Here is a 26,302-nt window from a genome sequence, read left to right on the forward strand (position 1 = left end):
ACGGCGTCTTTTTTCATACTAATCTGATTCCATACATAAACTTTATTTACATTCAACCTGCCAAATATGACGTCATCTAACTGGCTTCTCAAACAAATCGCTGTATTACAAACATTTCAAATTTAATTCTTCATCAAAAATGGTAACTTTATTACCTGTGCTGGTATATTTTATATTATCTGTGTTCTGTTGCGTTTTCTTTGAACCCACGACTTCTTCATCACGCTGACAATCTCAAGTTTTTGTACGCATCAGGATTTTAATAAGATAACGATGCTGTTCACGTACAAAATGTCACATAAGGTTTAACATGAGCTGCAGACGCCATCCGTCCGCGGTTGGACACTTAAATACGTTCACACTTCATATCAACATCACTTCAGGACGTCTGTTGGTGGAATCTGATTGGTGCTCCAAAAGGAGGGGCGGGGTTTATGAGATGGCAGGCATGTGTCGTCGCGTCCAATCTGCAAGAACAAACAAGAGTTTGTGTTTTTAAAGCGGATAATGATGAGGTCAGTATGTTCTGTGAATCTTTAACAGGAGGAACGTAACGACAAACGGACGCCACAGTTACAGTTTTATTTTGTGCGATTACAAAAATTCATTCAATCACAGCTCTATGAAAACATCAGTACCGTTTATGTCCAGCTAGCTAGCAACCAGCTTATCCTCCAGAAAACACGGTACACTCATGGTGTGCTCCAACGGTTTTTATAAACATCAGATGTTGTGTGTTACATCATCAATCCGTGTCTGATTATCACAGTTAAAGTCCGCGACCTTCTGGGATACATCCAGCAGATTGTCTGTTTTGACAACTTACAGGTTTGACTTGTTTTACTTGCTGATGCCGCCGGCTCTGATGGCGCTGCAGATGGGTGACGGCAGTGGGTGGTGTCCAGGGCGGATTGGCTTTGCTAGATCACAAACAGACGTGATGATTATCAGTCAGGTATCTGGTCTTTAAATGAACGTCTGTTGGTGTGGTGCTCACCAATGTGGGCCGAGTAGCCCCGCCGGGCCATGTTCTTGGTGCGCACTGCCTCTTTGATCCGGTCCACCTCCTGCTGGTAGCGCTTGCGGTCCCTCATGGCGTTCTCTTTGGCCTCCTTCAGGGCGTTCTCCAGGGCTTTGACTCGCTCGGCAGTGGCACGGAGACGCTTCTCCAGTTTGGGCAGCTCACAGCGAAGGTCAGCGTTGTCTCGAACCAACTGAAAAACGAGAGGAAAAAACCCACATATGCTCTGCAACAGATCCATGAAGCAAAAACGATGATGCTGGTCGTTTTCAGTGACATACCTGTTTGTGGACTTTTGTCAGTTGTTCCAAATTATTCTCCAGGAAGGAAATCTTCTGCTTCTGGCCGATGTTTCCGACACCTTCATCACAGTCCAGCTCTGCGTTCTGAACACAAACACATTCAACACAAACAACGGTGTGCACACAGACGGCAGCGAGCACACAGACGGCGGCGTGCACACAGATGGACATGTGCTCAGAGATGATGGCATACACACAGACAGCAGCGTGCACACAGACAGCGGCGGCGTGCACACAGACGGCCGCGTGCACACAGAGGGACATGTGCACAACGATGACGGCGTGCACACAGATGGCGGCGTGCACACAGACGACAGGCATGCAAACAGACAGCAGCATGCATACAGATGGCCGCGTGCACACAGACGACGGTCGTGCACACAGACGGACACGTATACAGATGGCCGCGTGCACACAGACGGACACGTATACAGATGGCCGCGTGCACACAGACGACGGTCGTGCACACAGACGGACACGTATACAGATGACTGCGTGCACACAGACGACGGTCGTGCACACAGACGGACACGTATACAGATGACTGCATGCACACAGACGACGGTCGTGCACACAGACGGACACGTATACAGATGACTGCATGCACACAGACGACGGCCGTGCACACAGACGTCGGTCGTGCACACAGACGACAGGCGTGCACACAGACGGACACGTATACAGATGACTGCATGCACGCAGAAGGACACGTGCACACAGACAGCAGTGTGCACGCAGAAGGACACGTGCACACAGACAGCAGTGTGCACGCAGAAGGACACGTGCACACAGACAGCAGTGTGCACGCAGAAGGACACGTGCACACAGACAGCAGTGTGCACGCAGAAGGACACGTGCACACAGACAGCAGTGTGCACACAGAAGGACACGTGTACACAGACAGCAGTGTGCACACAGACGGCGGCATGCACACAGATGGACATGTGCACAGAGACGACGGCGTGCACACAGACAGCGGCGTGCACACAGACAGCGGCGTGCACACAGACGGCAGACGCATGCACACAGACGACAGACGCATGCACACAGACGACAGACGCATGCACACAGACGACTGCGTGCACACAGACGACAGACGCATGCACACAGACGACTGCGTGCACACAGACGACTGCGTGCACACAGACGACTGCGTGCACACAGACGACAGACACATGCACACAGATGACTGCGTGCACGCAGAACAGACATGTGCACACAGATGATGGCGTGCACAGAGATGACGGCGTGCACACAGATGGACATGTGCACAGAGATGACGGCGTGCACACAGATGTACATCAAATCAAATCAATTTTATTTATATAGGGCCAAATCACAACAAACAGTTGCCCCAAGGCGCTTTATATTGTAAGGCAAGGCCATACAATAATGTGCATGTGTGCATGTGACTGCATGCACACAGACGACGAACACATGCACACAGACAACTGCGTGCACATAGATGACGGCGTGCACACAGATGGACATGTGCACACAGAGGACAGGCGTGCACACAGACGACGGACACATGCACACGGACGACAGACCCATGCACACGGACGACAGACCCATCACACGGACGACAGACCCATCACACGGACGACAGACCCATGCACACGGACGACAGACCCATGCACACGGACGACAGACACATGCACACGGACGACAGACACATGCACACAGACAGCAGTGTGCACACAGGCTGCGGCGTGCACACAGATGAAGGTGTGCACACAGACGGCTGTGAGGTTTTACCTTCTTCACCCTGGATGTGAGCTCCTGAACGAAGAGTTTGCGCAGGTTGTGCAGCGTCTGAAGCTCTCGGGCCTGGAAACACCAAAACCAGTCAGAAAACATGTTTGTTTTTTTAAAGTGACAGAACAGAAAACATTAAAGTTGCACTTTCAGACCCAGACTTTAGATTCCTCCCAGAATGTGTAAATAAATAAATGTTTTAGGTAAAAACCAAATATGTTCATTGTAAATTTTCTGATTTATGATTTTATTAATGTTGGCAGCGTTTGAAGAAAAATGAGTTTGAAGTTTGACTAAATTGTAAAAACTTTAATTGGTGTATCTGTAAACTGTCACAGCTGAATTGCCCATGGAGGGGGGCTGTTTCCCCAAACCACAAATAAATTGCAGACATGAAAAACAATTTCATTTAAAATTAATCAGGAACCACACTTGCCTGATAAAAATTTATCAGTGAGCTGTTTGACAGAAATCAGATTTTTAAAATCAGGTCTTAATCCATGTTTGCTCATTTAAACTGCTGTACTGGCCTCACTCTTGAAAAAGCTTATCCAGCTCGCTAAACGATCAAACATGCTCAGACCGAAGACGCTGCGTTGTCTACTGCAGGACATGATGACTGTGAAATTGTCGGACAAACTTCATTTTACAACCAAATTCTTATTACACAAGCTATTTATCATGTGCACATCCTCAAACAATACACGTGAACAAATAGGCAATTAAAGTGCTAAAGAAATGCTTAAGTATCCATAAAAACAACAGAATCCTGCACATTGTCCAGACTAATGATTCAAGCTGCAACACAAGGGACGGGAATTGAACACCAGTTCCTGTCAAGAATTGATAAGATTGATTCGATCCACCGACATCAGTAGCCTTTTTACTTAACGATTCCCTTATTAGTTCTTCAGTTCACATTACGTCGGAGTGGCCGTTGTTTTTGAGGGTGTGTATCGGGGAAAATGGTTATTTCTCTATGTTGATTGAAGCAGCGGGTCGCAGAACAGCTTCGCTGCTTTTCAGAAGCAACAGGTCCATAATTTCTTCATTAACCCCCTCAAAGCCATTTTAAGATATCAGTCGTGACTCACCTTTGTGCTGATTAAAGTCACCAACTGGGACTCTTGTCTTGTTGCGGGCAAGAATCGAAAATCGCCCTCCGTTCGTTTTTATTCGTTCCTCATTAACTTTTCATGGGTAGCGCATGTGATGGGTTTCTGGCATGAGCTGGACCCGCTTCGCTGGTTCATAAACTGAAGTTGCTGTCCCTCAGGTAAAAGAAATAATAATAATAATAATATCATCTGTTTTGTGGGACTAACTGCGCAGCTCCAAACTCTGGAAAGATAGATTCCGGTCGGGATTTTTTTTTTTTACATATGAATAAAATGGCATATTTTACAAAAGCACATTTATATGTAAATACCAACACACACGTCACGTCACATTATGTATTGGTTTTTACATAGAATGAATGAGTTAACCAATCAGTGTTAGTGGAGGCTGAGTTACCCATGGCATCTGTCTGTGTTTGTTACAAAACTTCAGAATTAGTGCATTATTTAAAATTAAAAGATATGTGTTATATTTTAACTTTGTACAAATGACAGAATTGACATTAATGTTTTGTTTTTTTTTTAAGTCAAAATTGCTTTTTTTTCCAAGACCTCTGCCTCACAGTGGCACGGCTGTATCCTGTTAAGGAATAATGGCTTGTTTTGTGTGTGTAGAGTTGAGCTTAGCTCCTCTCAACTGCTTTATTGCTGCAAAATATGTAGTAAACAGGTGCTTCCAGCAGTGGGCAGGGTGCACAAAGACAAAAGTTGTTGCAAGTGTACCGGAGACAATACTGAAAGTTATCGGTTATTGGTTAGCTGTAGCTTCCGTTACATTTTTGGGTGGTTTATCGGTTTAGCTTTATAGAAGACAACTTTTCAGTCAGTTAGCTGATTAGCTGTTATTGAAGCTAACTTTTTGGTTAGCTGTGCCCACCACTGATTGAGAGTGACAGTTTGCACCTCATTGTCACAAATGAGAGTGACTGAGGCACTTTTGATTGAGATATAATGCAAAATGTACACCGAATGGGCTTTTCAATATTAAATTCAAATGTCCACCAAATCCACAATCAGATCCGGATCAGACTTTGTCAGGTGATAGTGAGTGCCAGTCTGCACCTCACTTTCAAATATGAGAGTGATTGGGGCACATTTGATTCAGATATAATGTAAAATGTACATTAAATGGGGTTTTCGATGTTAAATTTAAATGGGCAGAAAATCTGTAATGTGGATCAGACCCACATCAAACTCTGTCGGTCAATAAAGAATACCATCCTACATAACACTCTCAAATATGAAAGAAATTTGATGTTTTTTGACAGAGTATTGAATTTTAATAAAATTTGTTCAATGTTAAAGGATGGGGATTCTCCAATTTTCCAAGATTTTTTTATGACCTTGAAAATTGAATCAGTTCTTGCTTATCAGAATATGAATCCTCTGTTAAAAAAAATCATATCGATATATGAAATATTGTGGGCTCCAGGCTGGTCACAAACAAATGAACAGGGTGAAAACAGAACCTCCTCCGATGTCGTGTTTTATCAGTGAGACTCACCACTGTGTCCTCCAGAGCCTTCAGGTCCTCTCTGGCCTCGTCCCGCTGTTCATTCAGGAAACTGAACACAAAACAAACATCACCCGCGTGGTCACAACAAAACGTTCTCTCTGATAGGAACTGACAGAACAGAACCAGGGGTTCTGGACCTACATGAGCTCCTGCAGCTTCTCGTCCTTCTGCTGTTCTTCAGCCTTTAGTTTCTCAAAGTCCAGCATCAGCCGCTCCTGCTCCAGCAGCAGGCCCTGGTTTAGACTGTGAAAACAGGACGCAAGGTCAGAGGTCAACTGCAGGGAAAGGTCAGAGGTCACACAGATGACACCGTCAAAGGTCAACTGTGCAGCATAGTCAGAGGTCAGGCGTACCACATCTGGTGCAGTTCTGCTGTGACGGGATGAAGTCAACATTTAACCAACCTGATCTCTGTTAAAAGGACGTTTTCACTTTTTTAAAAATTGTAACTAATTATGAAGCTTTTTGCTAAAAAAGTCACTGAGTGTTGCTATGGTAACCATGAAAATTGGTTCCGCTTCACAGACCATATTTATCAAAAGGTGTCATTCCTTTCGGCACAAAAATGTTCATTATTTTTGCAGCGTTAGCGCCACCTGTCAGATTCCAGCCAAATTGTTGTGATTTTGTGTGTGTGTGTGTCTCTCACTCTCTCAGCTCATCCAGCGTCCTCTGCTTATCGTCCAGCTCGTCTCGGAGGCGGCTGAGCTGCTTCTGATGAGCCTCCCTGTGAGTCTCCAGCTGCTCCTCCAGCGTCTTCTGCAAAAAAAAAAAAAAAAAAAAGACACGCAAATCATACGAGTGTACATGTGGAAGGTCCCAGCGCATGGCTCTAAGTGCACACGTGTTGAAGCGCGTCTCACATCAAACTGTGCGTAAAATGAGCTTTTTATTTTATTGTGTCGTTATGTTTCAGTTCACCTTGACCTCCTCATCTCTGGCTGGTCTGTCCAAGTCGTCCTTCTCCTTCCACAGAACCTCCTGCGTTTTCTCTGAACATCAACAAAGACAACAACAAAACCAGTTAGATCCCGTTATCATCCAATCGGAATCAATTTTCTGGATTGTTTGATCATTTCTGCTGTTTCAACAGTAAATGTTTTGTTTTGTACATAGTAGAGAAGCTTGAATCTTCGACTGGACTGGGTTGCTTGACGCAAGGACGTTTCGCTTCAAATCGCAGAAGCTTCCTCAGCTAAAATTCTTGCTCTGGTGGTCTGACTTCTGTCTTGACTCTTGTAGAGAAGAATAATCAAGAAGTCACAAAAGCTGGAGTTTTAAACCTAACCAGACCCCTCCTACCGAGAGGCTGACTGCTATAGGCTGGTGACTTAACAATAGCTCTAATTAGCACCTATTGTGCTCTAGTTAGCACCCTCCTAATGACAGGGCAGCTGTCCCTCAACTGCAGAGGGAAGGGCTAAAGAACAACAACTTGTCCGGAAAGCCCTCATAGTATGTGGGTACCCACGATGGTCCCTGGACAAAGTGCAGAAGTCCCAGAGAACAAAGAGACCAGATAGACAGGAGACGGAGACAAGAAGAAGAGGAGTGTCTCTCCCTTATTTAGCAGGAGTAGGGGAAAAACTACAGAGGATCTTCAGACAGCACAAAATCCCAGTTTACTTTAAACCGGTTAACACCTTGAGACAGAAATAAGTTCACCCTAAGGACAGGATCCCTAGTTACAAACAGAGCAATGTAGTGTATTCTATCAGATGTCAGGAAAACTGTAACAAACACTACATAGGTGAGACTAAGCAACCTTTACACAAAAGGCTATACCAGCACCGCAGAGAGGGCGCCAGTGGACCTCAGTCTGCAGTTCATCTCCACCTTAAAGACACTAACCACACGTTTGAGGACAAGGAAGTTAAAATATTAGCCAGAGAGAAGAAATGGTTTGAGAGAGGGGTCAAGGAGGCATTTGTGAAACATTTGAAACCCAGCCTTAACCGGGGAGGGGGTCTGAGACACGCTTTATCCCCTGTTTACAATGGGGTACTCAGGTCAAAGCAGTTTCAGTCTTTTGTTCATGGTAATGAGTCATTCACGTCATCAGCAGAGTCGTCAAGGAGAAGGACAGCTGCCCTGTCATTAGGAGGGTGTTAACTAGAGCACAATAGGTGCTAATTAGAGCTATTGTTTAGTCACCAGCCTATAGCAGTCTGCCTCTCGGTAGGAGGCGTCTGGTTAGGTTTAAAACTCCAGCTTTTGTGACGTCTTGATTATTCTTCTCTACAAGAGTCAAGACAGAAGTCAGACCACCAGAGCAAGAATTTTAGCTGAGGAAGCTTCTGCGATTTGAAGCAAAACGTCCTTGCGTCAAGCAACCCAGTCCAGTCGAAGATTCAAGCTTCTCTACTATGGAAACCACCTGGACAACTGAGAGCCTACACAGAAACTTTTCTTTTATACGTTAAAATGATTCTCATACATTTTTAAAATTGATAGTTGAAATCTTCTTTCATTGGCCACCCAGCTTACTTTAAAAAAAAATTATAGGTGTAACATTTGTGTGTGACAGAGCAGTTTCCAGGTGATGCGTTCAAGGACTGCACAGACAAAAAATAAAATTCACACTCGGCTACAGAGAGGTGGAACACAGAATAATAATAATAATAATAAAAAAAACAAAAAAAACAAAAAAAACAATTCAACATGAATGCTGGCTTTTTTAAAATGATGAATTCATGAGTTTTAAAAAATGAGTCCATGTTACAAATCCTTTTTTTTGTATGTTCAACATTCCAAAAGGAATAAAGTGCAACTGTGTTTCTCAGTGCAGCAAGTTACTACAAAGAGTTAATGACACTAAAACGTCCAACTATACATGACTTAAAAGTTCTACAAATGACATGTTACAAATTAATATAACATCCAACAGCTATTTTCTATGTAAATATTTCATGTTTTAATGGCATCCTGTGCAGAAAAAGCAGCAGCACTCCTTCTGTGCCCTAAGCTTTTCTGTCCTTTTATTCTCAGTTTGGCCGTGTGTGTGTACTTTTAGTGCATGAGATTTCCTTGGATGCAAATTTAATGTACGTCAGCCCTGCCCTGTCAAACCACTGCCCCTCCACACTGAAAGGGACAGCTGGACTCACTCCTTACAGACGAGCTGTGGATCCTTTTTCCAATATTCCAGATAGCAGCATTTTTCCTTGAATACTTCCAAACATCACATTTTGAGGCAAAGCATGCCTCTGACCAAGAACATGGTCCACAACCATCTGGCTTTTCTCACAGAGGGAGTTGTTAGATGCGTTAAAGGGCTCCAACTACTGGTTGAGGAGGAGTGGCCGAGGAGGGAAGCTTTGCTTATGATCTGAAGTATAATTCATTGTACCTTTAAAGAAAAAAATAAACTAACTCTTGTTCAGTGTCATGGATTGCTGCCCCCCCCCCCCCCCACCCCCACCCCCAAAAAAGATTTCAAGTTCAAGTTTGTCTGAATAACCAACCAGAACATACTGATTATCCAAGAAAGGAAGGAAATGTACTTTTAATTTCACCAATCCCTCTGGATGCTTTGCAAAATATGAACAACCCAAAATCAAAGCTACCTGCAGATTTGGAGCTCAAACATGCAAAACAGATGGAATGTTCCTTTAAAAACTTCAGTGGTGCACAAGCTTGAACATTTGTATTTTTTATTTTTTCTCTCTGTTCTGTCTCTGGTAGAAATTCCTGACAAACCAACCGTGAGCCTGGAGTTTGGCGAGTTCCTCAGTCAGAGCGTCCCGACTTTCCTCCAGCTGTCTCTTCTTCTGCTCCATGTTCTGCATGTAGTCTGTCAGAGACCTGATCTTTACCTGATGCTTCACAACAACAAGGTTTAATCAGAAACACCATCAACCCAAAATCAAAACTCTCTTTCAGTAAGTCCAGCAACTCCATCCCAAGTCCTGAACCCAGTCACTCTAAGTATTCCTTAATGTTTGGTGTGATGTCATCATAATATAACTGATACAAGTTCAGAGTCATATTTCATCATGCAGGGGTGCCAACAGGTCACGATGGAAAAAGCTGGAATGGCCCAAAGGGCCATGATGTCACCAACAGTGAGGAGGGGGCTGCCCCTGGTGGAGGTGGGAGCAAATCTGGACATATCTGAGGTCAAATTCCAGAGTAAGAATTATATCTTTAGGATATGATAATATCAAAAATATCATGAATATCTTGAGCTGCTTGGGTGGGTAGGGAGAGTTCCCATGGGATAAAAAAGCTTTTTAACCTACCATCCCTGGTTCTCAAGACCAGGCACCTAAGTGGCTCCACTCTACTCTTTTCTACTATTTTACTATTCCTTTTTAGATATTTAGATATACCTTTGTATACTGGCATAGTTCCACCTTAGAATTGGAATATAATATATAAGATATACCTTACTGAATTTTCATGGAGATTGTTTATATACAGGGGTGTTGTGGAGGACATATCCCACCCACAACACGCTCTGTCTGGATGCGCCCCTGGTTTGCAGTCTCTAAGCAGAAACAATCAAGAATTTGTGTACGTAATTATGTGGAAAGTGCGACCTGATTGAGAGATAAGAATGTTTTATTAGCACATGTATGTGTGTTATGTGCCACAGGTCTGCAGCTGTGTTTTTAGTTTAACCACAGCGAGGACACTCACAGAGACACTCAGAGCAGACTTTGAAAGAAAAGTTTAAAAATATGTTTGTAAAACTCCGCACTCTGCTCACCGTGTCATTACAGCTCTGTGAGACACTCAAACACCCCCCCCCCCCCCCCCCCCCAAGGTGGAGTGCACACGGGACACAGAGGAACAGATGGGGGATTCACTGAGAGCAGGAAAAAACAAATACAAACAACAACAACAAATAAAGACATTTAAAAACAGATTTTTGAATGTTCTGAACGCGGTGCACGTGTCCCAGGAACATGGTAAATTTTATATCTGTGCATCACAACGGCTCAGCGTGAACGCTACCTTTTGGCAGCCCAACTGACTGAAGTCTGTCGCACCAATGGAAACTTTCATCCCTGTATTTATCGTTGTTCTGTTTGCTATTATTTAATCGCAGATGGCTAACAGACATATTGATTTAGGTGGATTTTTTATTTGATTACAGCTCACCTTCTCAGGGTTCCTCATGTTGCTTTTGGCAAATGCGCATGTGTTGCTTGATCACTCGACCAAGTAGCGCTTTGATTCGCTGTGAGGACACACCCACGAAAAAGGTCCAATCAGCACTCTTGTCTCTTGTGAGATATAGGGGACTGTTTACCAAAATAAATGACGCACGTAGTTCATCTACAAGCAATGGCGAGTGGAGCTGGAGTTGCCCCAGAAATCAACCCCTACCCCCACACCCCCCACCCTCCATTTTACACTGGATTTACACTGATCTCAAAAACAATTCTTGGTGAGACAAAAAAAAAAAAAAAAAAAAATCACGGAAAACTGGCACCTCTGATAATGTCAATTTTGATGTGGATATTTACTGCCCCCTAGTGGTTGCATGAGAACCATGACACTTGTGGCCCTTACTGGCTGCTTTAAAAAACAAAAAACTTGTAACTTGTACACAATAAATGTGAGTAAAAATAATATATGATGAATTTTCATGTTCATTCAAAGTTGAAAATAAAACGCAACACAGTGGATACGTAAACATTTAAAAATATTCATACAAAATAAAACAGTTTATTAAAAAGGTCATTTTAGCAAATACGAAATTGGTGAAAATTTAAAGGTTCCAATTCCACAAAAATAAATAATGATAGCACACGTCGTACCCTCATAGGTTCCTGAACCTCAGCTTGGGAACCACAGCTAACCACATGATGGATGGAGAACATGGTTACCTCTGTAACAGTTACCTGAGAGACAAGCAGCTGACAGGACACCAGCTCCTTCTCATTGGCCTGGATCTTGCGGTGGGCGTCGGCCTGCGTGCTCTCCAGCTGCTTGCTGCGGTTGACCAGCGACTTGACCTCCGACTTCATCTTGCTGATGTAGAGGCGAGCGATGGTGAACTCTTCCTCCACCGCCGAGCCGTTCACCTTCCCCTCTGTGGACTGGACGTGGTGGGGGGGGGAGACGGTGAGCACATGGATTCTATACAACACAAAACTAAAGCTAAAAACACGCCCGTTCTCACCGCGGCGGTCTTGATGTCGCCGCTTCCGATGATGGCACCGATGTCGCTGAGGTCTCGCAGCAGGAGGTTGAGGATCTCGGTGGATCGTTTCCTCTGCAGGCCGCTCAGCTCCTGCACCTGGATCAGCTCCCTCTGCACCGCCAGCAGCACCGCCTGCCGACAACACATGGGACCGAACACTCAGGCGCACGTGGCACCGTCACCAGCATGTGCGGTAGAAACGTCACCGTCCTCACCGTCTTGTGCTGCAACTCGTCGTTCAGCTGCAGGTTGGCTTGCTCGCACTCCTCCACCTCCTGGCTCTTCTGGTCGTAGGTGACGGCCAGCTCCTCCAGCGCCTGCAGCACCTCCTTCACCTCCTCCTTCGCCAGCTTGTTCTCTGTCTGCAGCCGGCACAGCTCCTCCTGGATCTTGTCGTAGTCACACCGTGTCGATGCTAAAAGCTGTGAGGAGATGGGGTGCAAACGTGACTGGCTCAGCTGACATGGACATCACCAACCACAACTCAGAGGTGGACAGAGACAAACCTCTTCCTGGTCCATCATCTGCTCCTTCAGTTTCTCGGCCAGCTGACTGTGCTGGTTAATCTCATCATCCTGCAAAAACACGAAACGACGTCAAGACACCGAGATAACGACCAGATCCAGGCAGGAAATGACGCCAACAAGCTTAATTTGAGATTCAAACCCCTCCCACATGTACAGAGAAACAGAACACAAAATAACACACGTCTGTTTCAACTCCATTCATGAACTCGATGCTTCCTGCGGGGTTGTGTGGACCTCTGACCGTTTCATGTGAGTTTATCCATTTCACAACAGTTTAACTGTTTATTCCTGCAGTTCAGTATCTTCAAATACACACTGCAGTGTGTGCACGGTTCAAACTGACACTACAAAATCCTTTCTGCTGGGTTGTGTGTGTGAGACCCTCTTATCTGAGTTTTCCATACATAACTACTCTTAGCCTAAAGTATCAGAAACTCTGTCTTCTTGAATATGATGCCACAAGCTTGGTGCACCTATCTTTGACCAGTTTGGTCCATTCCTCTTTGCAGCACCTCTCAAGCTCCATCAGGTTGGATGGGGAGCGTCAGTGCACAGCCATTTTCAGATCTCTCCAGAGATGTTCAATCAGATTCAGGTCTGGGCCACTCAAGGACATTCACAGAGTTGTCCTGAAGCCACTCCTTTGATATCTTGGCTGTGTGCTTAGGGTCATTGTCCTGCTGAAAGATGAACCATCACAGTCTAGAGCACTCTGGAGCAGGTTTTCATCTAGGATCTAGTCCATTATTTTCTTGTCCAAAACGTGGTGCTAAATTTGTTGTCGTTTACACTGCTACAGCAATATAGTTGCTATTTATTTGAATTTATTGAGCTCTTATTGTTCTCTGCTCAATTTATACTTATTTTATTTTACTGATATCCCAGTGTAAATTGTATATATATATATATATATATATATATATATATATATATATATATATATATATATATATATATATATATATATATAAAAAACTACACACATTGCTAGTTACATTAATTGATGAGATTATAATGTCTTTGCAATCTTTACATGCTTAATCAAGCTCCTCAGTGTTGTCAGGTTTTCGCCTCACATGGACCACAGTGGAAATAAGTGTTTGTTTTATTGTCTCATCTGTGTATCACTGATATATTCACCTTTCTGTGTTTATATTAGTATATATTAGTACTGTATATTATGTTAGTGATTTTACAAAATTAACTCAATCAGTTCTGTAACAACTGATGATTTTTGTTTTACTATAAATACTATTTTATCTGAGGGAACAAGGCTGTCCAGGCTGCCAGACTGAGAAATGCTCAACTCAGCATCCAAGAGTCTACGGTCACCTGTGTCCTCCTGTCAGTCGCCGTCTGGTAGAATGCCGCCTGTGAGGCCTCATGGTTGATCCCAGATATCCTGGACATCTTCGTGATGCAAGAAGTAACAATGTGCACAGTTCTGAAACTGCCACTGGACTTGCTGGTGATTTTTCCACAGTTTTGGCAGCTATTTAATAGAAACTGAAGGCAGGTGTCAGGTCCTTCATGATGCCTCATATTTTCTTTGATTTGTGTGGACTGAAATAAATGATGCATATTTCATCGTGTGATACCTCAGTGATATCAAAATAATTTAAAATGTGAATTGTTCTCAATGAGTTTTGTTGTTCAGCAAAAGAATGTGGTTCTTCTGAAACAATATCATGATCTCCAAGGTTGATGCCAGCCAATATTTCTTTGAAATCCTGGGAAAAAAAATAGAAATTTCTGCAGTGAACCCGGCAACCTTCTGATATCACAAACGTCTCTGCATGTTGCCGTTGGACTGACTATCTCAAGAAAATATTTTATATTTAGTTATAACTTTGTGGAACAGCCTCCCTGATCATGTGGTAAACGCTCCAAATGTTATTACTTCAAAGGAATACTATGATTATTTTTAGTGTTTGATTTTTATTGATTGACGATTTTATTATGGTGTTTGATGACTTTTATTGTGCTATTTATGAGTTTTAAATGGTTATATATTTATGAGTTTTACTATGATGCTTTTTTAAATGACAAATGATGTGTCCTTTTATTGTATTTTTATACACGTTTTATGAATAAGTAATGATTATTGACCTTGATTTTCTGCTACAGTTGCTGACAGTCTGCATGTTCTTATCAATAACATTAGCAACGTTTGTCCTGAATATGATTTAAAATCAACAAGAACTCAAGAACTTCATTCAAGCTACACTCTGAAAATACTTCGAGGGGATAATTTGCTGAACCGACGGCAGAAAACACAAGAAAACAGCAGAAACTCTGCTTTTAAAGCACATCTGGTGTTATTGCGGGGAAACGACTGGAAGTAAATTACCCCAACTTTCGCGGCCGAGTGGCTGAAATCTCGGGGTCACAAACAGAAATCAATGGAACTCAATGGCATTCCAGTCACTCTACTTCTATGGAACTCATCCACCTCCTTCACATGCTTTTTCTTTAGTGACTAAATTCAATCTAAATCCTTTCAATGAGATTCAATGGGAAGACCGTTGCAGGTCACAGTAAACTCAGTTGTACCTAAACTAAATTCATTCATGGGTTTAAGATTCAAAATGGCCACCAATAGGCCCTTATCATTGAATCTCTGTGATATTAAAGTTGTTTACATGTTGTTTAAAGGTGTTTTAGTGAACAACCCTATTTTGGCGGCCATCTTGGACGCCATCTTGGATAACTGACTTGAGGCCAGTTTTTATCTTTCGAAACATCCTGTGTTTTGGTGTCATCTAAGGAACCTAAAAAAGTTGGTTTGGTTTAGTCCTGGGGTGGGGGTGCAAAGGTAGTTGTCGTAGCTCCGCTAGTAGTGCTCAGTACACACCGGGAGCAACTCTGGGATTAAGTACCTTGCCCAAGGGCCGTTAGTGATTTTCAGGAAAGGCTGGATTTGAACCGAGGATCCTCTGGTCTGAAGCCCAATGCTTAACCACTAGACCATCACCTCCCCATATCTCCCACAAATTCAAAGCAGTATTTTACTCAAACATTTTAAATGACAAAATCTGAGACGGTGGTGAAAATCGTCCCAGCTGGCGAGGAGGTGTCGGCCTCCTCACACTCACCTTGTCATCCAGCTGTTTGTAAAGGTCGCTGAGATCCTCCTCATAACGGCTCCGCTCCACCTTGTGGACCGAGTTGCCGGCGCCTCCAGTAGGGGGCGTGTCCTCGATGATTGGAGTATTGTCGTTCGTCTCCATGTTCTTCTGATCCTTAGAGCAAAGCTGCTCTTCCTCCGGAACATTCTCGCCTGTCAATGCAGAATACAAAGAAATCCCTTCAGGTTTTAACCAACAGTGAGGAAGAGGACATTGCACATGCAAACACTAGGGGGTGCTACTAATGGGTGAAAAGCAGGTTTTTATTATGGGCATACATGGTACATTATGGTGAGGAAAATGGAAATGGTTTCGGCCGGAGAAACCCTCCGTACCGGCCGTTTATACTTTTGTTTCGGCGAGACTAACCCACCCTACTGACCGTTTATACTCTCGTTTCGGCCGGACTAACCCAACCTACCGACCGTTTGTACTTTCGTGTTGCCCAGACTCAACCTCCGTAATGACCGTTTACACTTTCATTTCGGCCGGACTAACCCACCCTACCGACGTTTATACTTTCGTTTTGCCCAGACTCAGCCTCCATACCGACCGTTTATACTTTCGTTTCGGCCGGACTAAACTACCCTACTGACCGTTTATACTTTAGTTTTGACAGGACTAACACTCCACACTGACTGTTTATACTTTAGCTTCAGCCGGACTAACGCGCCGTACCGACCGTTTATACTTTAGTTTTGGCGGGACTAACGCTCCAAACCGATTACCAATCGTTTATACTTTTGATTCAGCCAGACTAATGCTCCGTACTGAATACTGCCATTGTAGCGGCTAGTATTCTCTCTCTCATCTGCGTTGTGTTTCTGATTGACTCCTCCCACTCACTCCCCTCAGGACATGAACTCCCATTCTCTGGGATGGGAGGCAGTCGCTCTGCCCAGTCAGCGTCCAGAGAATCCTTTGGCTGTTGGGGGAGTAAGGACGATAGACTACCACATGTAGTAACTACAAGTAGTCAAGTAACGCCTCCATGTGGTCTTTAATGTCTGTTTTATCTCAGTTTCATTAACGTCGTCATCAAACATGAACAGGCAGAAGAGGAAACGGTGACATGTTGCTCTCAGAGGGAAAACGTGCAAGCAGGCTGATTTGTTGCTAAGGAGAGGAAATGTTGTCAGCATCACCAGAACAGCGAGGGAATTAAAACAGACAGTCGGAGAGCAAGACATGGAGAGAGAGCGAGGAGGCGGAGCTTTAGTGGTTCCTAGGAAACAGTGATGGAAAAACAGGGTGAGGGTGCTTTGAAGGAGACGACAGACAACAGCAGGTGGTGAAATATTTTTTAACCAACCGACAGAGGAGGGACGGGAACTGAGATTTTAATAGCATCAATACCATTAGTGATCTCATTTTTTATTGATTCCCAATCAGTTGCATCAGTGCAGCTGTTTGGTTTGACATCATGATGTCTTCATGTACAAAAAAACTCGCCAGCATTGATACAAGGAACATCTGAGGCTTCAGATTAAAAAATGTTTAACTGGTTCTTGATTTCCGATCCCAGTGAGAGAGGAGGCGGCGGCCACACGATCGTCTCTATCAGACTTTAGTCAAACAGTGGTCCATGACCTTTTGTGGTGTTTATTTTATTTTTTAGCTGGAAACTTTTTTCTTGGTGTTCAGGTCTTTAATGCTGCGCAACAGTTTTCAAAATGTTGAAATTCAGAGTTGCAGATTTCGAGATTGTCAGACCAAAAGCTGAAAGGCCACTGGAGGGCGCTGGTGTGGGCCCCTGACTTCTTAAGTCTTGTGAAAATGGTGCAGACGACATGTGACCAGAACTCAGACATAAATGCATGTTTTTCTTTTCTTCTTCTCACCGTTTCTCCAGCGGCTGAGTTCTGCCTCCAGCTTCTGGAGTAGGTTCTTCAGGTTCTTGTTCTTGTCCTTCTCCTTCTCGTATTTCTTCTTCCACTCCTCAGCCGTCAGCTCCAGGTTCACCGACACAGTGTTCTTGATGGTCTTGGCTCTGAGGAGTAGATTAGACACGTTTACACCATGTGAACACTAAAGGTCCACGTGCTGCTGAAGTTCACAGACCCTAATGGTCAGTTTCCTGTTTCTTCAGGAAGTCATTTATTCTTAAATATCAGTCCCAAAAGCTGAAACCAGATCGTTTGCCAAAATTAATTCTTTGATTTCAGTGTCAACCTTCGCTGACAAATCATGACCTTGACCCCAACAATGGACTTTTGGTGAATTTGACCTTGTTGGACAATTCCAGAACCCACCTCCAACTGTGTACCAGGTCCAAAGCAAACAGAAGTAGAAAACTAATATTTTGACCTTTGACCCCAATAATCTTGTCCCCAATGGTTGAGTTTTTTTGACGCTGGTCTTCATGGAGGGTTTATCTCTCCTCTTTGCTGGTTACTTGTTGTGGACAGCCTTCTCATTGAGTTCAATAATCTCAGACTGTACACCCAAAGGGTTTGCAGATGATTCAGCTGTATTTACTGAGGGATTCTGTTTGAGGCCTGTTTCAGAACTCATGCAGAATGCTCTCAGGATAGTAGAGAAGTGGTGTGTGTCCAACAGTTTGCCTGTGAATCCACACAAAACAGTTATGGTCCTCTTCACAAATAAGAGAACCAAATTCAGTCGAGTTCTACCAAAACTGAGCGGTATCGAGGTCAGACTACCTGAGTCGCTTAAGTTCCTTGGTGTCTATTTAGATAACAACTTAACTGAAAGAGACACATATCTGAGAAATGTCACAAGGCAATTCTCAGTTTACAACAGTACCGTTGTATTGTCCGACAAAGACGGGGAGTTAGTCCCGATGTGATGAGATGGTTCTACACTCATGCTGAGTTATGCTGCGATAGTTTGGTGGACCAGAGTGGAGCACAAAGCTGTGAAGGTGATGCTGACTCATGTTCTATGAGTGGCATGACTTTGCACAAGTGCCCTCAGGACGACACAGACATCAGCTTGAGTACTTCTGAACTCAGTCCCTCTGGACTCTACTCTGTCCTCTGTGTCAGTAAGGCTGCACCAGTTGGGCAAGTGGTGAAGATGAGCAGATGCCAGTCAAACCTTAATCAGGGAAAGAAGATCAGCAGATCTTCAACTGATATTCTCTCCCTGTGTTCTGAAGGGGTTTTTTTTTTTTAAATGCAGACACGCTGTGGACACAGCACCTCTGTCCAAACATGAGTGTGGACTTGGTCTCTGCTTCATTGTAGACGGACGGCGAGCAGCAGATGATGATGGTGGTGCGACAGTTTCCACCCAGAGAGTCCTGCAGGATCCGTGTCATCTTGCTGTCTCGGTACGGCACGTGGCTTTTCTAAAAGATAAAATGAAAAAATTTAACACTGCAAACGATTAGTTTTTAAAAGTCTGCAAACAGGAGGAATTATGGGTAACTCACCGTTCCTTCAGCCAGAGCCGAGATGACGTTTCCGAGCGCTGACAGAGATTTGTTAATGTTTTTTGCTTCATCCAGCACCGCTCCCTCTGCGCCGGTCTTACTGACCTGACCAAGAGAATGAAGGCAAAAGAACAGAGGAGTGAAGACGGGAAGACACCTGCAGGTCCAGAGCCACCACAATAAATACTGTCTGGAAAAGGCCGTGCAACAGAGAGACTGGTGAGGGAAGCCACCAAGACACCTCTGGAGGAGTTATAACTGTTTATCAGCCACAGCTTCAAGATGGACCATAAAAACTGATCACACATCCAGGCTCCTGTGTCTTTTTTTTTTATTAAGAAGTCCTTCTCCGTAGTATTATGCAGAGTTTCTCTTGTTGCTCCTTGAGAGCTGCCTGGGTGTCTTGGTGGCTTCCCTCACTTGTCTCCTTCTTGCACATTCACTCAGACAGATTTACACACAGCACCATCCCGTTTGTTATCCTTAATGACCGACAGAAACAAAGTCCAAGAAAATGTCCGTGTGTCCGTCCTCTGACTTGACAAAAGGAAACTGGCTGGAAAAGCGACGCCTCGGATCAACAATAATCATTAGGTTTAGTTTGTCCAGTTACTTATGGGCTCTGAAAACGGAGAAACTGAGTATAAAAATGGCTGTAATTTTTGTTAAACCACTTAAAGCTGAAAGATCATCATCTTGTTTGATTTTAATTATTGCGGCTCAGAGTCGCTGCAGCGGATCCATCGGGTTGTTTCTCCCTGCTGCTCCTCCGAGGAGAACAGAGCAGAGGTGGAGTTGAACCGAGGACCTTCTGGTTGAGGGGGAAGCGTGCTAACCGCCACGCTGCAGCTATGACATCACAGTATGAGCGTGCACCTCTGGCCCACCTTCTCACTGCCGGCCAGATCCACCAGGTAGAGCTTCCCTGACAGCTTCTTCTCCGTCTCCACGTTCTCCTGCTTGATGTTGATGAGGAAGATGCAGTGGCTGCGGGAGCTGTGCTCGTTCATGTCTGCAAGACCGGAGCGCAAAAAGAGCATTTAACAGGGCGCGCACCACAGCCAAACAAACAAACAAAGAAAAGCAACTAAAACAAATAACAAGGAGCTCAGACAGGAAGGGGCGTAGACACCTACTCGTCACGGCGACGTGTCGATTGGCTTTGCCTTCATCGATGACGTCCATCACCTCATCGGGACTCGACACGAAGCGTTCGGTGCAACCCTGCCAGAAAACCGCTGTCAGATCAAAGCCACAATCTGCAGGAAAAATTCAACTCGAGCAGCACTCGGAGCGCAAATAAATAAAATAAATAAATAAATAATACATGAACTTTAATCACAGCATCTGCATCTGATTTTGGTCAAACTGAATCCAAACTGATCACTTGAAAAACAAACGCAGAAACCTGGAGTTAAAAACAAACAAACAAACAAGAGCTGATGTGTTGCATAAATGTTCACAAGTGTAACCGGGATCAGGCAGGTCAGTGCAAACACATGATCCAACGCGCATCACACGATCCGGTGTGCATCAGACCATGTGACCCCACCAAATAACGGTGAGGTTGACCCTGAGGCTAACGGAGAGGTTGACCCTGAGGCTAACTGCAAAGTTAACCCTGCGGCTAACTGCGAAGATGACCCTAAGGCTAATGGCGAGGTTGACACTGAGGCTTACGGCAAAGTTGACCCTGCGGCTTACAGTGAAGTTGACCCTGAGGCTTACAGTGAAGTTGACCCTGAGGCTTACAGTGAAGTTGACCCTGAGGCTTACGGTTAGGTTGACCCTGAGGCTTACGGTTAGGTTGACCCTGAGGATGACCCTGAGGCTGACCCTGCAGTTTATAGCAGTGTATATTATGTGATACCTGCAGGAATGTTGCGTTAGGAGCAGTTCTAACCTTGACGTAGGGAACTCTGTTCTTGTCTTCATGCACAGCGAGGTTCGTCTTTGACACTTCAGAAAGAAAGAAAAAAAAAAGTGAATCAAACATCCACTTCTCACAGATGCAAAACGATTTTCTGTTTCAACAAATCTGGTGCCAAAACAAAAAACAAAGACCCAAAAAAATGGCACTTAAATAAAATGAAATGCCGTTGGAAGTCGTGGACTCACCGTCCAGCAGATCTCTGATCTTGTCCAAGTAGATTTCAAAATAAGAGACCTGCACAGTGAAACAGGCGTGTTTGTGATTTACTGCAGATAAGACTTTATTATCGTCACAGCGCGAACGAGTCAGTCCAACCTAACAGACAAATGACTGACATCATAAATTCTGAGGCAGCGCCACCTGTTGGAGATCCAGATTGGAGTTTTTACCTTGATGTGGAACTCAAGGTTCTCGTCCATGGAGTAGATGTGGTCAAAGATGTCATGGGCGATACGCGGGATTATTCCCATCAGATGGGGGTCGTGCAGTTTGCCCTGAACACGAAACCACAAAAACAACCACAGGATTTTTAACCAAACAGCGCAAAGATTCTGCAAAACAACAAAACTCAGAGTGCAGTTTTAAAACTAATTATTAAACAAGACAAAAAAAAAAAAACAACGGGGGGGTTTCTTACTGACTGTGGCCTCATTTTTCACACCACTTGAAAGTCCTGCACCTCTTTGCAAACAGCACAAGTATTTAGAACTCAAAAATGTCCTTTTATCCCACGACAATAGGTTTTCACAACTGTAAGTTGTGACAAGACAAACTGCTGTCCTTCCGTCCGTCCGTATGGCAAAAATTTGTGCGTGCAAAAACTCAAGAACCGGAAAACACTCAACATCAAAATTTGTATACATTAATAGTGGAAGGTCAAAGACCTACCTGCCAAAAAAAAAAAAAATCATGCATTTCTGGTGTTTAAAAATGCCTTTCTTTTCTTTTTTTTTATTTTACTGAATTTTGGGTTTGAAGTAGGAATAGTACAGATGCCTTGAAATGCTCACATCGTCTGCTAGATGGCGACAAAAGGTGCTCAAATGTGTGACCAGGTCTCGACTGTTTATTCATTTGAGAAGTTAACTTTTGGTGAACAGCAAAAAACAACAACAACTTATGCCCCTGGGCTTATGGGAAATTTACTTTTGATAAAGATTGGAAAACAAAATTTTTTAATGAGCTCTATACACAAAAACAATTTTCACGTGCCCACACATGTTTCTATAATTAGGAAAAAAGGAAGGAAGATGATGGACATATAGTACACTTATCGTACAATGCCCACTTTGAAGCAGACAGACCAGCAGCAACTCCACACCCACCACCCTCCAGCACTAGCACACTAACACTTGAGGAACACGAAGTGAGACGTGTGCTGAAGGCGGTGAACCCCAGGAAGGCAGACGGCCCCGATACTGTACCTGGCAAGGTACTCAAAACGTGTGCTGACCAAATGGCTGGAGTTTTCACCTGCATCTTCAACCTGTTCCTGTCGCAGGCCATCATTCCACTCTGCCTCAAATCTTCCACCATCATTCCAGTCCCAAAGAAGTCAGCAGTGGAAAGCATAAATGACTACAGGCCTGTTGCACTTACGCCTGTGGTCATGAAGTGCTTTGAAAGACTGGTCTGTCAGCACATCAGAGCCTGTCTGCCTCCCACTCTGGACCCCCACCAGTGTGCCTACAGGGGAAACAGCTCCACAGAGGATGCTATCACCACAGCAATCCACACCACACTAAGCCACCTGGAGCACCAGGGAGCTATGTGAGGAAAATAAGTATTTGAACACCTGCCAACCAGCAAGAATTCTGTTTCTCACAGACCTGTTAATTTTTCTTTAAGAAGCCCTCTCATTCTGCACTCTTTACCTGTATTCATCGCACCTGTTTGAACTTGTTACCTGTATAAAAGACACCTGTTCACACACTCAGTCAATCACACTCCAACCCGTCCACCATAGCCAAGACCAAAGAGCTGTCTAAGGACACCAGGGACAAAACTGTAGACCTGCACAAGGCTGGGATGGACTACAAGACAACAGGCAAGCAGCTTGGTAGAAGACAACAACTGTTATGATTATTTATTAGAAAGTGGAAGAAACACAAGATGACTGTCAATCTCCCTCGGTCTGGGATTCCATGCAAGATCTCACTTTGTGGGATAAGGATGATTCTGAGAAAGCTCAGAACTACACAGGAGGACCTGGGTAATGACCTGAAGAGAGCTGGGACCACAGTCACAAAGATTACATTAGTAACACATGATGCTGTCATGGTTTAAAATCCTGCAGGGCAGCAAGGTCCCCCTGCTCAAGCCAGCACATGTCCAGGCCCGTTTGAAGTTCACCAGTGACCATCTGGATAATCCAGAGGAGGCATGGGAGAAGGTCATGTGGTCAGATGAGACCAGAATAGAGTTTTTCGGAATCAACTCCACTTACTATGTTTAGAGGATGAGAACAACCCCAAGAAAACCATCCCAACCGTGAAGCATGGGGGTGTAAACATCATACTCTGGGGGTGCTCTTCTGCAAAGGGGACAGGACGACTGCACCATATTAAAGGGAGGATGGATGGGGTCATGTATTGTGAAATTTTGGCAAACAATCTCCTTCCCTCAGTAAGAGCATTGAAGATGGGTCATGGCTGGGTCTTCCAGCATGACAATGACCCCAAACACACAGCCAGGGCAACTAAGGAGGGGCTCTGTAAGAAGCATTTCAAGGTCCTGGAGTGGCCTGGCCAGTCTCCAGACCTGAACTCAATAGAAAGTCTTTGGAGGGAGCTGAAACTCCAAACCTGAAAGATCTAGAGAAGATCTGTATGGAGGAGTGGACCAAAATCCCTGCTGCAGTGTGTGCAAACCTGGTGAAAAACTACAGGAAACGTTTGACCGCTGTAATTGCAAACAAACAGGTGTTCAAATACTTATTTGCAGCAGTTACATACAAATAAATTATTTTAAAAAAATCATACATTGTGATTTCCGGATTTTTTTTTTTAGATTATGTCTCTCACAGTGGACATGCACTTAAGATTAAAATTTCAGACCCCTCCATGATTTCTAAGTGGGAGAACTTGCAAAATCGCAGGGTCTTCAAATACTTATTTTCCTCACTGTATGTGAGGATGCTCTTCCTGGACTTCAGCTCAGCCTTCAACCACATCATCCCGGAGATCCTGGTCCAGAAACTGACACATCTGGGCATCTCCACCCCCATCTGTCACTGGATCAAGGACTTCCTCACAAACCGCCCACAGTCCGTGAAACGTGGCCCCCACCTTTCCTCCACCATCACACTCAACATCGGTTCCCCTCAAGGCTGTGTACTGAGCCCCCTTCTGTTCACCCTTTACACGCACGACTGCTCTCCGACCCATCCCACAAACACCATCATAAATTTTGCGGCTGACACCACTGTGGTTGGGCTCATCTCGGGGGGGGGATCAGACTGACTACAGAGACGAGGTCAATCGACTGACAGCGTGGTGTTCAGCTAACAACCTGCCGCTGAACACCACAAAAACAAAAGAAATAATCCTGAACTTCAGGAAGGGCAGGGCTGACCCAGGTAGGGCTGCAGCTATCGATTATTTTAGTAATCGAGTATTCTAATCGATTAATCTGGCAATTAATTGAGTAATCGGATAAAAAATACTTTTGCGTTTTAAAACATTAACAGTCCAGGGCTCTCCTAAGTAATGGCACAATGTCACTGTGTCATCACGGAGATTGTCAAATTTAATGTATCCCTTTCTGTGTTCCTGGGTAATTATTTATTTTTTTACATCTTTGTTGTTTTTCATATCAAGTTTTAGATCTTTCCTGGTGTCAGGAGCTCAGCCAAAGTCGGGCCAAAGTCTTGACATTTTGCTGAAATGGCGAGGGGTTGTGGCTTTCCATTTTTTGTTTTCCCCAACTTGTAAAATTTAACCATTTTTATTTAATTATTTATTTATTGAGGTGGTGGATGGGTCCCTGCATGAATTTCTTTTTAACACTCTCTCTGCGATTCAGCCAGTGCATTTCATTTTCAGCTGGAGGCTGAACATGCAGCCTCGAAGTCACTGTTTTTATTATTATTATTATTATTATTTGAGTTCCCGTGTTTGTGAAGCATTGTGTGTTGCCCAAAAAAGCGAAAATTAAAAAACAAAACACGCATTGCGAGTGTAAGCAAAACACAGAAGAAAGAGTGGACTTCTTCCAGAGACTGTCTGTGGTCGGGACCGAACTGCAAAGGGCAAGGCACCTTTTTCCGGTCGAGAACCATGGCCTCAGATTTGGAGGTGCTGATTTTCATCCTGGACACTTCACACTCGGCTGCAAACCGCCCCAGTACACGCTGAAGGTCCTGATTTGACAAAGCAAACAGAACCACATCGTCTGCAAACAGCAGAGATGAGATTCTGTGGTTCCCAAACCAGACCCCCTCTACACCCTGGCTGTGCCTAGAAATTCTGTTCAAAAAAGGTAATGAACAGAACCGGTGACAAAGGGCAGCCCTGGCGGAGGCCAACGTGCACTGGAAACAGGTTTGACTTACTACCAGCAATGCGAACCAAGCTCCAGCTGCGGTCGTACAGGGACCGGATAGCCCTTAGCAAAGGACCCCGGACCCCGTACTCAGAGCACCCCCCCACAGGGTGCCTCGAGGGACACGGTTGAACGCCTTCTCCAGATCCACAAAGCACATGTGGACTGGTTGGGCGAACTCCCATGAACCCTCGAGCACCCGATGGAGGGTGTAGAGCTGGTCCAGTGTGCCTCGAACAGGACGAAAACCACACTGCTCCTCCTGAATCCGAGGTTCGAGTATCGGTCGAATTCTCCTCTCCAGTACTCTGGAATAGACCTTACCGGGGAGGCTGAGGAGTGTGATCCCCCTGTAGTTGGAACACACCCTCCGGTCCCCCTTCTTAAACAGAGGGACCACCACCCCGATCTGCCAATCCAGAGGCACTGTCCCCAACCTCCACGCAATGTTGCAGAGGCGTGTCAGCCAAGACAGTCCCACAACATCCAGAGACTTAAGGTACTCAGGATGGATTTCATCCACCCCAGGAGCCTTGCCACCGAGGAGCTTTCTGACCACCTTGGTGACTTCGGCCTGGGTGATGGATGAATCCGCCTCTGAGTCCCCCCACTCTCTGCTTCCTCTTCGGAAGACGTGACGATGGGATTGAGGAGATCCTCGAAGTATTCCTTCCACCGCCCGACAACATCCCCAGTCAAGGTCAACAGCTCCCCACCTGCACCGTAGACAGTGCCGGTGGAGAGCTGCTTCCGCCTCCTGAGGCGTCGGACGGTTTGCCAGAATTTCTGTGAGGCTGACCGATAGTCCTCCTCCATGGCCTCCCCGAACTGCTCCCAGACCCGGGTTTTTGCCTCTGTGACAGCACGGGCTGCAGCACACTTGGCTTGTCTGTACCTCTCAGCTGC

The 26,302-nt window shown here is 44.7% G+C and overlaps 1 protein-coding gene across 1 annotated transcript in view; it reads right to left on the reverse strand.

Annotated features, from left to right (window-relative positions):
• Positions 1–8: 8 nt before the first annotated feature.
• Positions 9–26,302, reverse strand: part of LOC117517850 (kinesin heavy chain-like) — a 31,372-nt gene continuing 5,078 nt past the window's right edge. Inside the window, exons 4-26 of the mRNA XM_034178989.1 lie at positions 21,244–21,348; positions 21,040–21,088; positions 20,825–20,880; positions 20,058–20,145; positions 19,809–19,933; positions 18,922–19,026; positions 18,689–18,837; positions 17,366–17,514; positions 15,492–15,676; positions 12,376–12,444; positions 12,085–12,291; positions 11,858–12,001; positions 11,568–11,765; positions 9,419–9,536; positions 6,637–6,707; positions 6,365–6,474; positions 5,857–5,958; positions 5,704–5,764; positions 3,082–3,153; positions 1,303–1,407; positions 998–1,214; positions 827–920; positions 9–467 (exon numbers count right to left, since the gene is read on the reverse strand). Coding sequence (XP_034034880.1) covers positions 841–920; positions 998–1,214; positions 1,303–1,407; positions 3,082–3,153; positions 5,704–5,764; positions 5,857–5,958; positions 6,365–6,474; positions 6,637–6,707; positions 9,419–9,536; positions 11,568–11,765; positions 11,858–12,001; positions 12,085–12,291; positions 12,376–12,444; positions 15,492–15,676; positions 17,366–17,514; positions 18,689–18,837; positions 18,922–19,026; positions 19,809–19,933; positions 20,058–20,145; positions 20,825–20,880; positions 21,040–21,088; positions 21,244–21,348 — 2,565 coding nt within the window. The 3' untranslated portion in view covers positions 9–467; positions 827–840. The remainder of the gene's footprint in view (positions 468–826; positions 921–997; positions 1,215–1,302; positions 1,408–3,081; positions 3,154–5,703; positions 5,765–5,856; positions 5,959–6,364; positions 6,475–6,636; positions 6,708–9,418; positions 9,537–11,567; positions 11,766–11,857; positions 12,002–12,084; positions 12,292–12,375; positions 12,445–15,491; positions 15,677–17,365; positions 17,515–18,688; positions 18,838–18,921; positions 19,027–19,808; positions 19,934–20,057; positions 20,146–20,824; positions 20,881–21,039; positions 21,089–21,243; positions 21,349–26,302) is intronic.

The sequence above is a fragment of the Thalassophryne amazonica genome, chromosome 1, assembly GCF_902500255.1.
Source record: "Thalassophryne amazonica chromosome 1, fThaAma1.1, whole genome shotgun sequence".
Taxonomy (NCBI): domain Eukaryota; kingdom Metazoa; phylum Chordata; class Actinopteri; order Batrachoidiformes; family Batrachoididae; genus Thalassophryne; species Thalassophryne amazonica.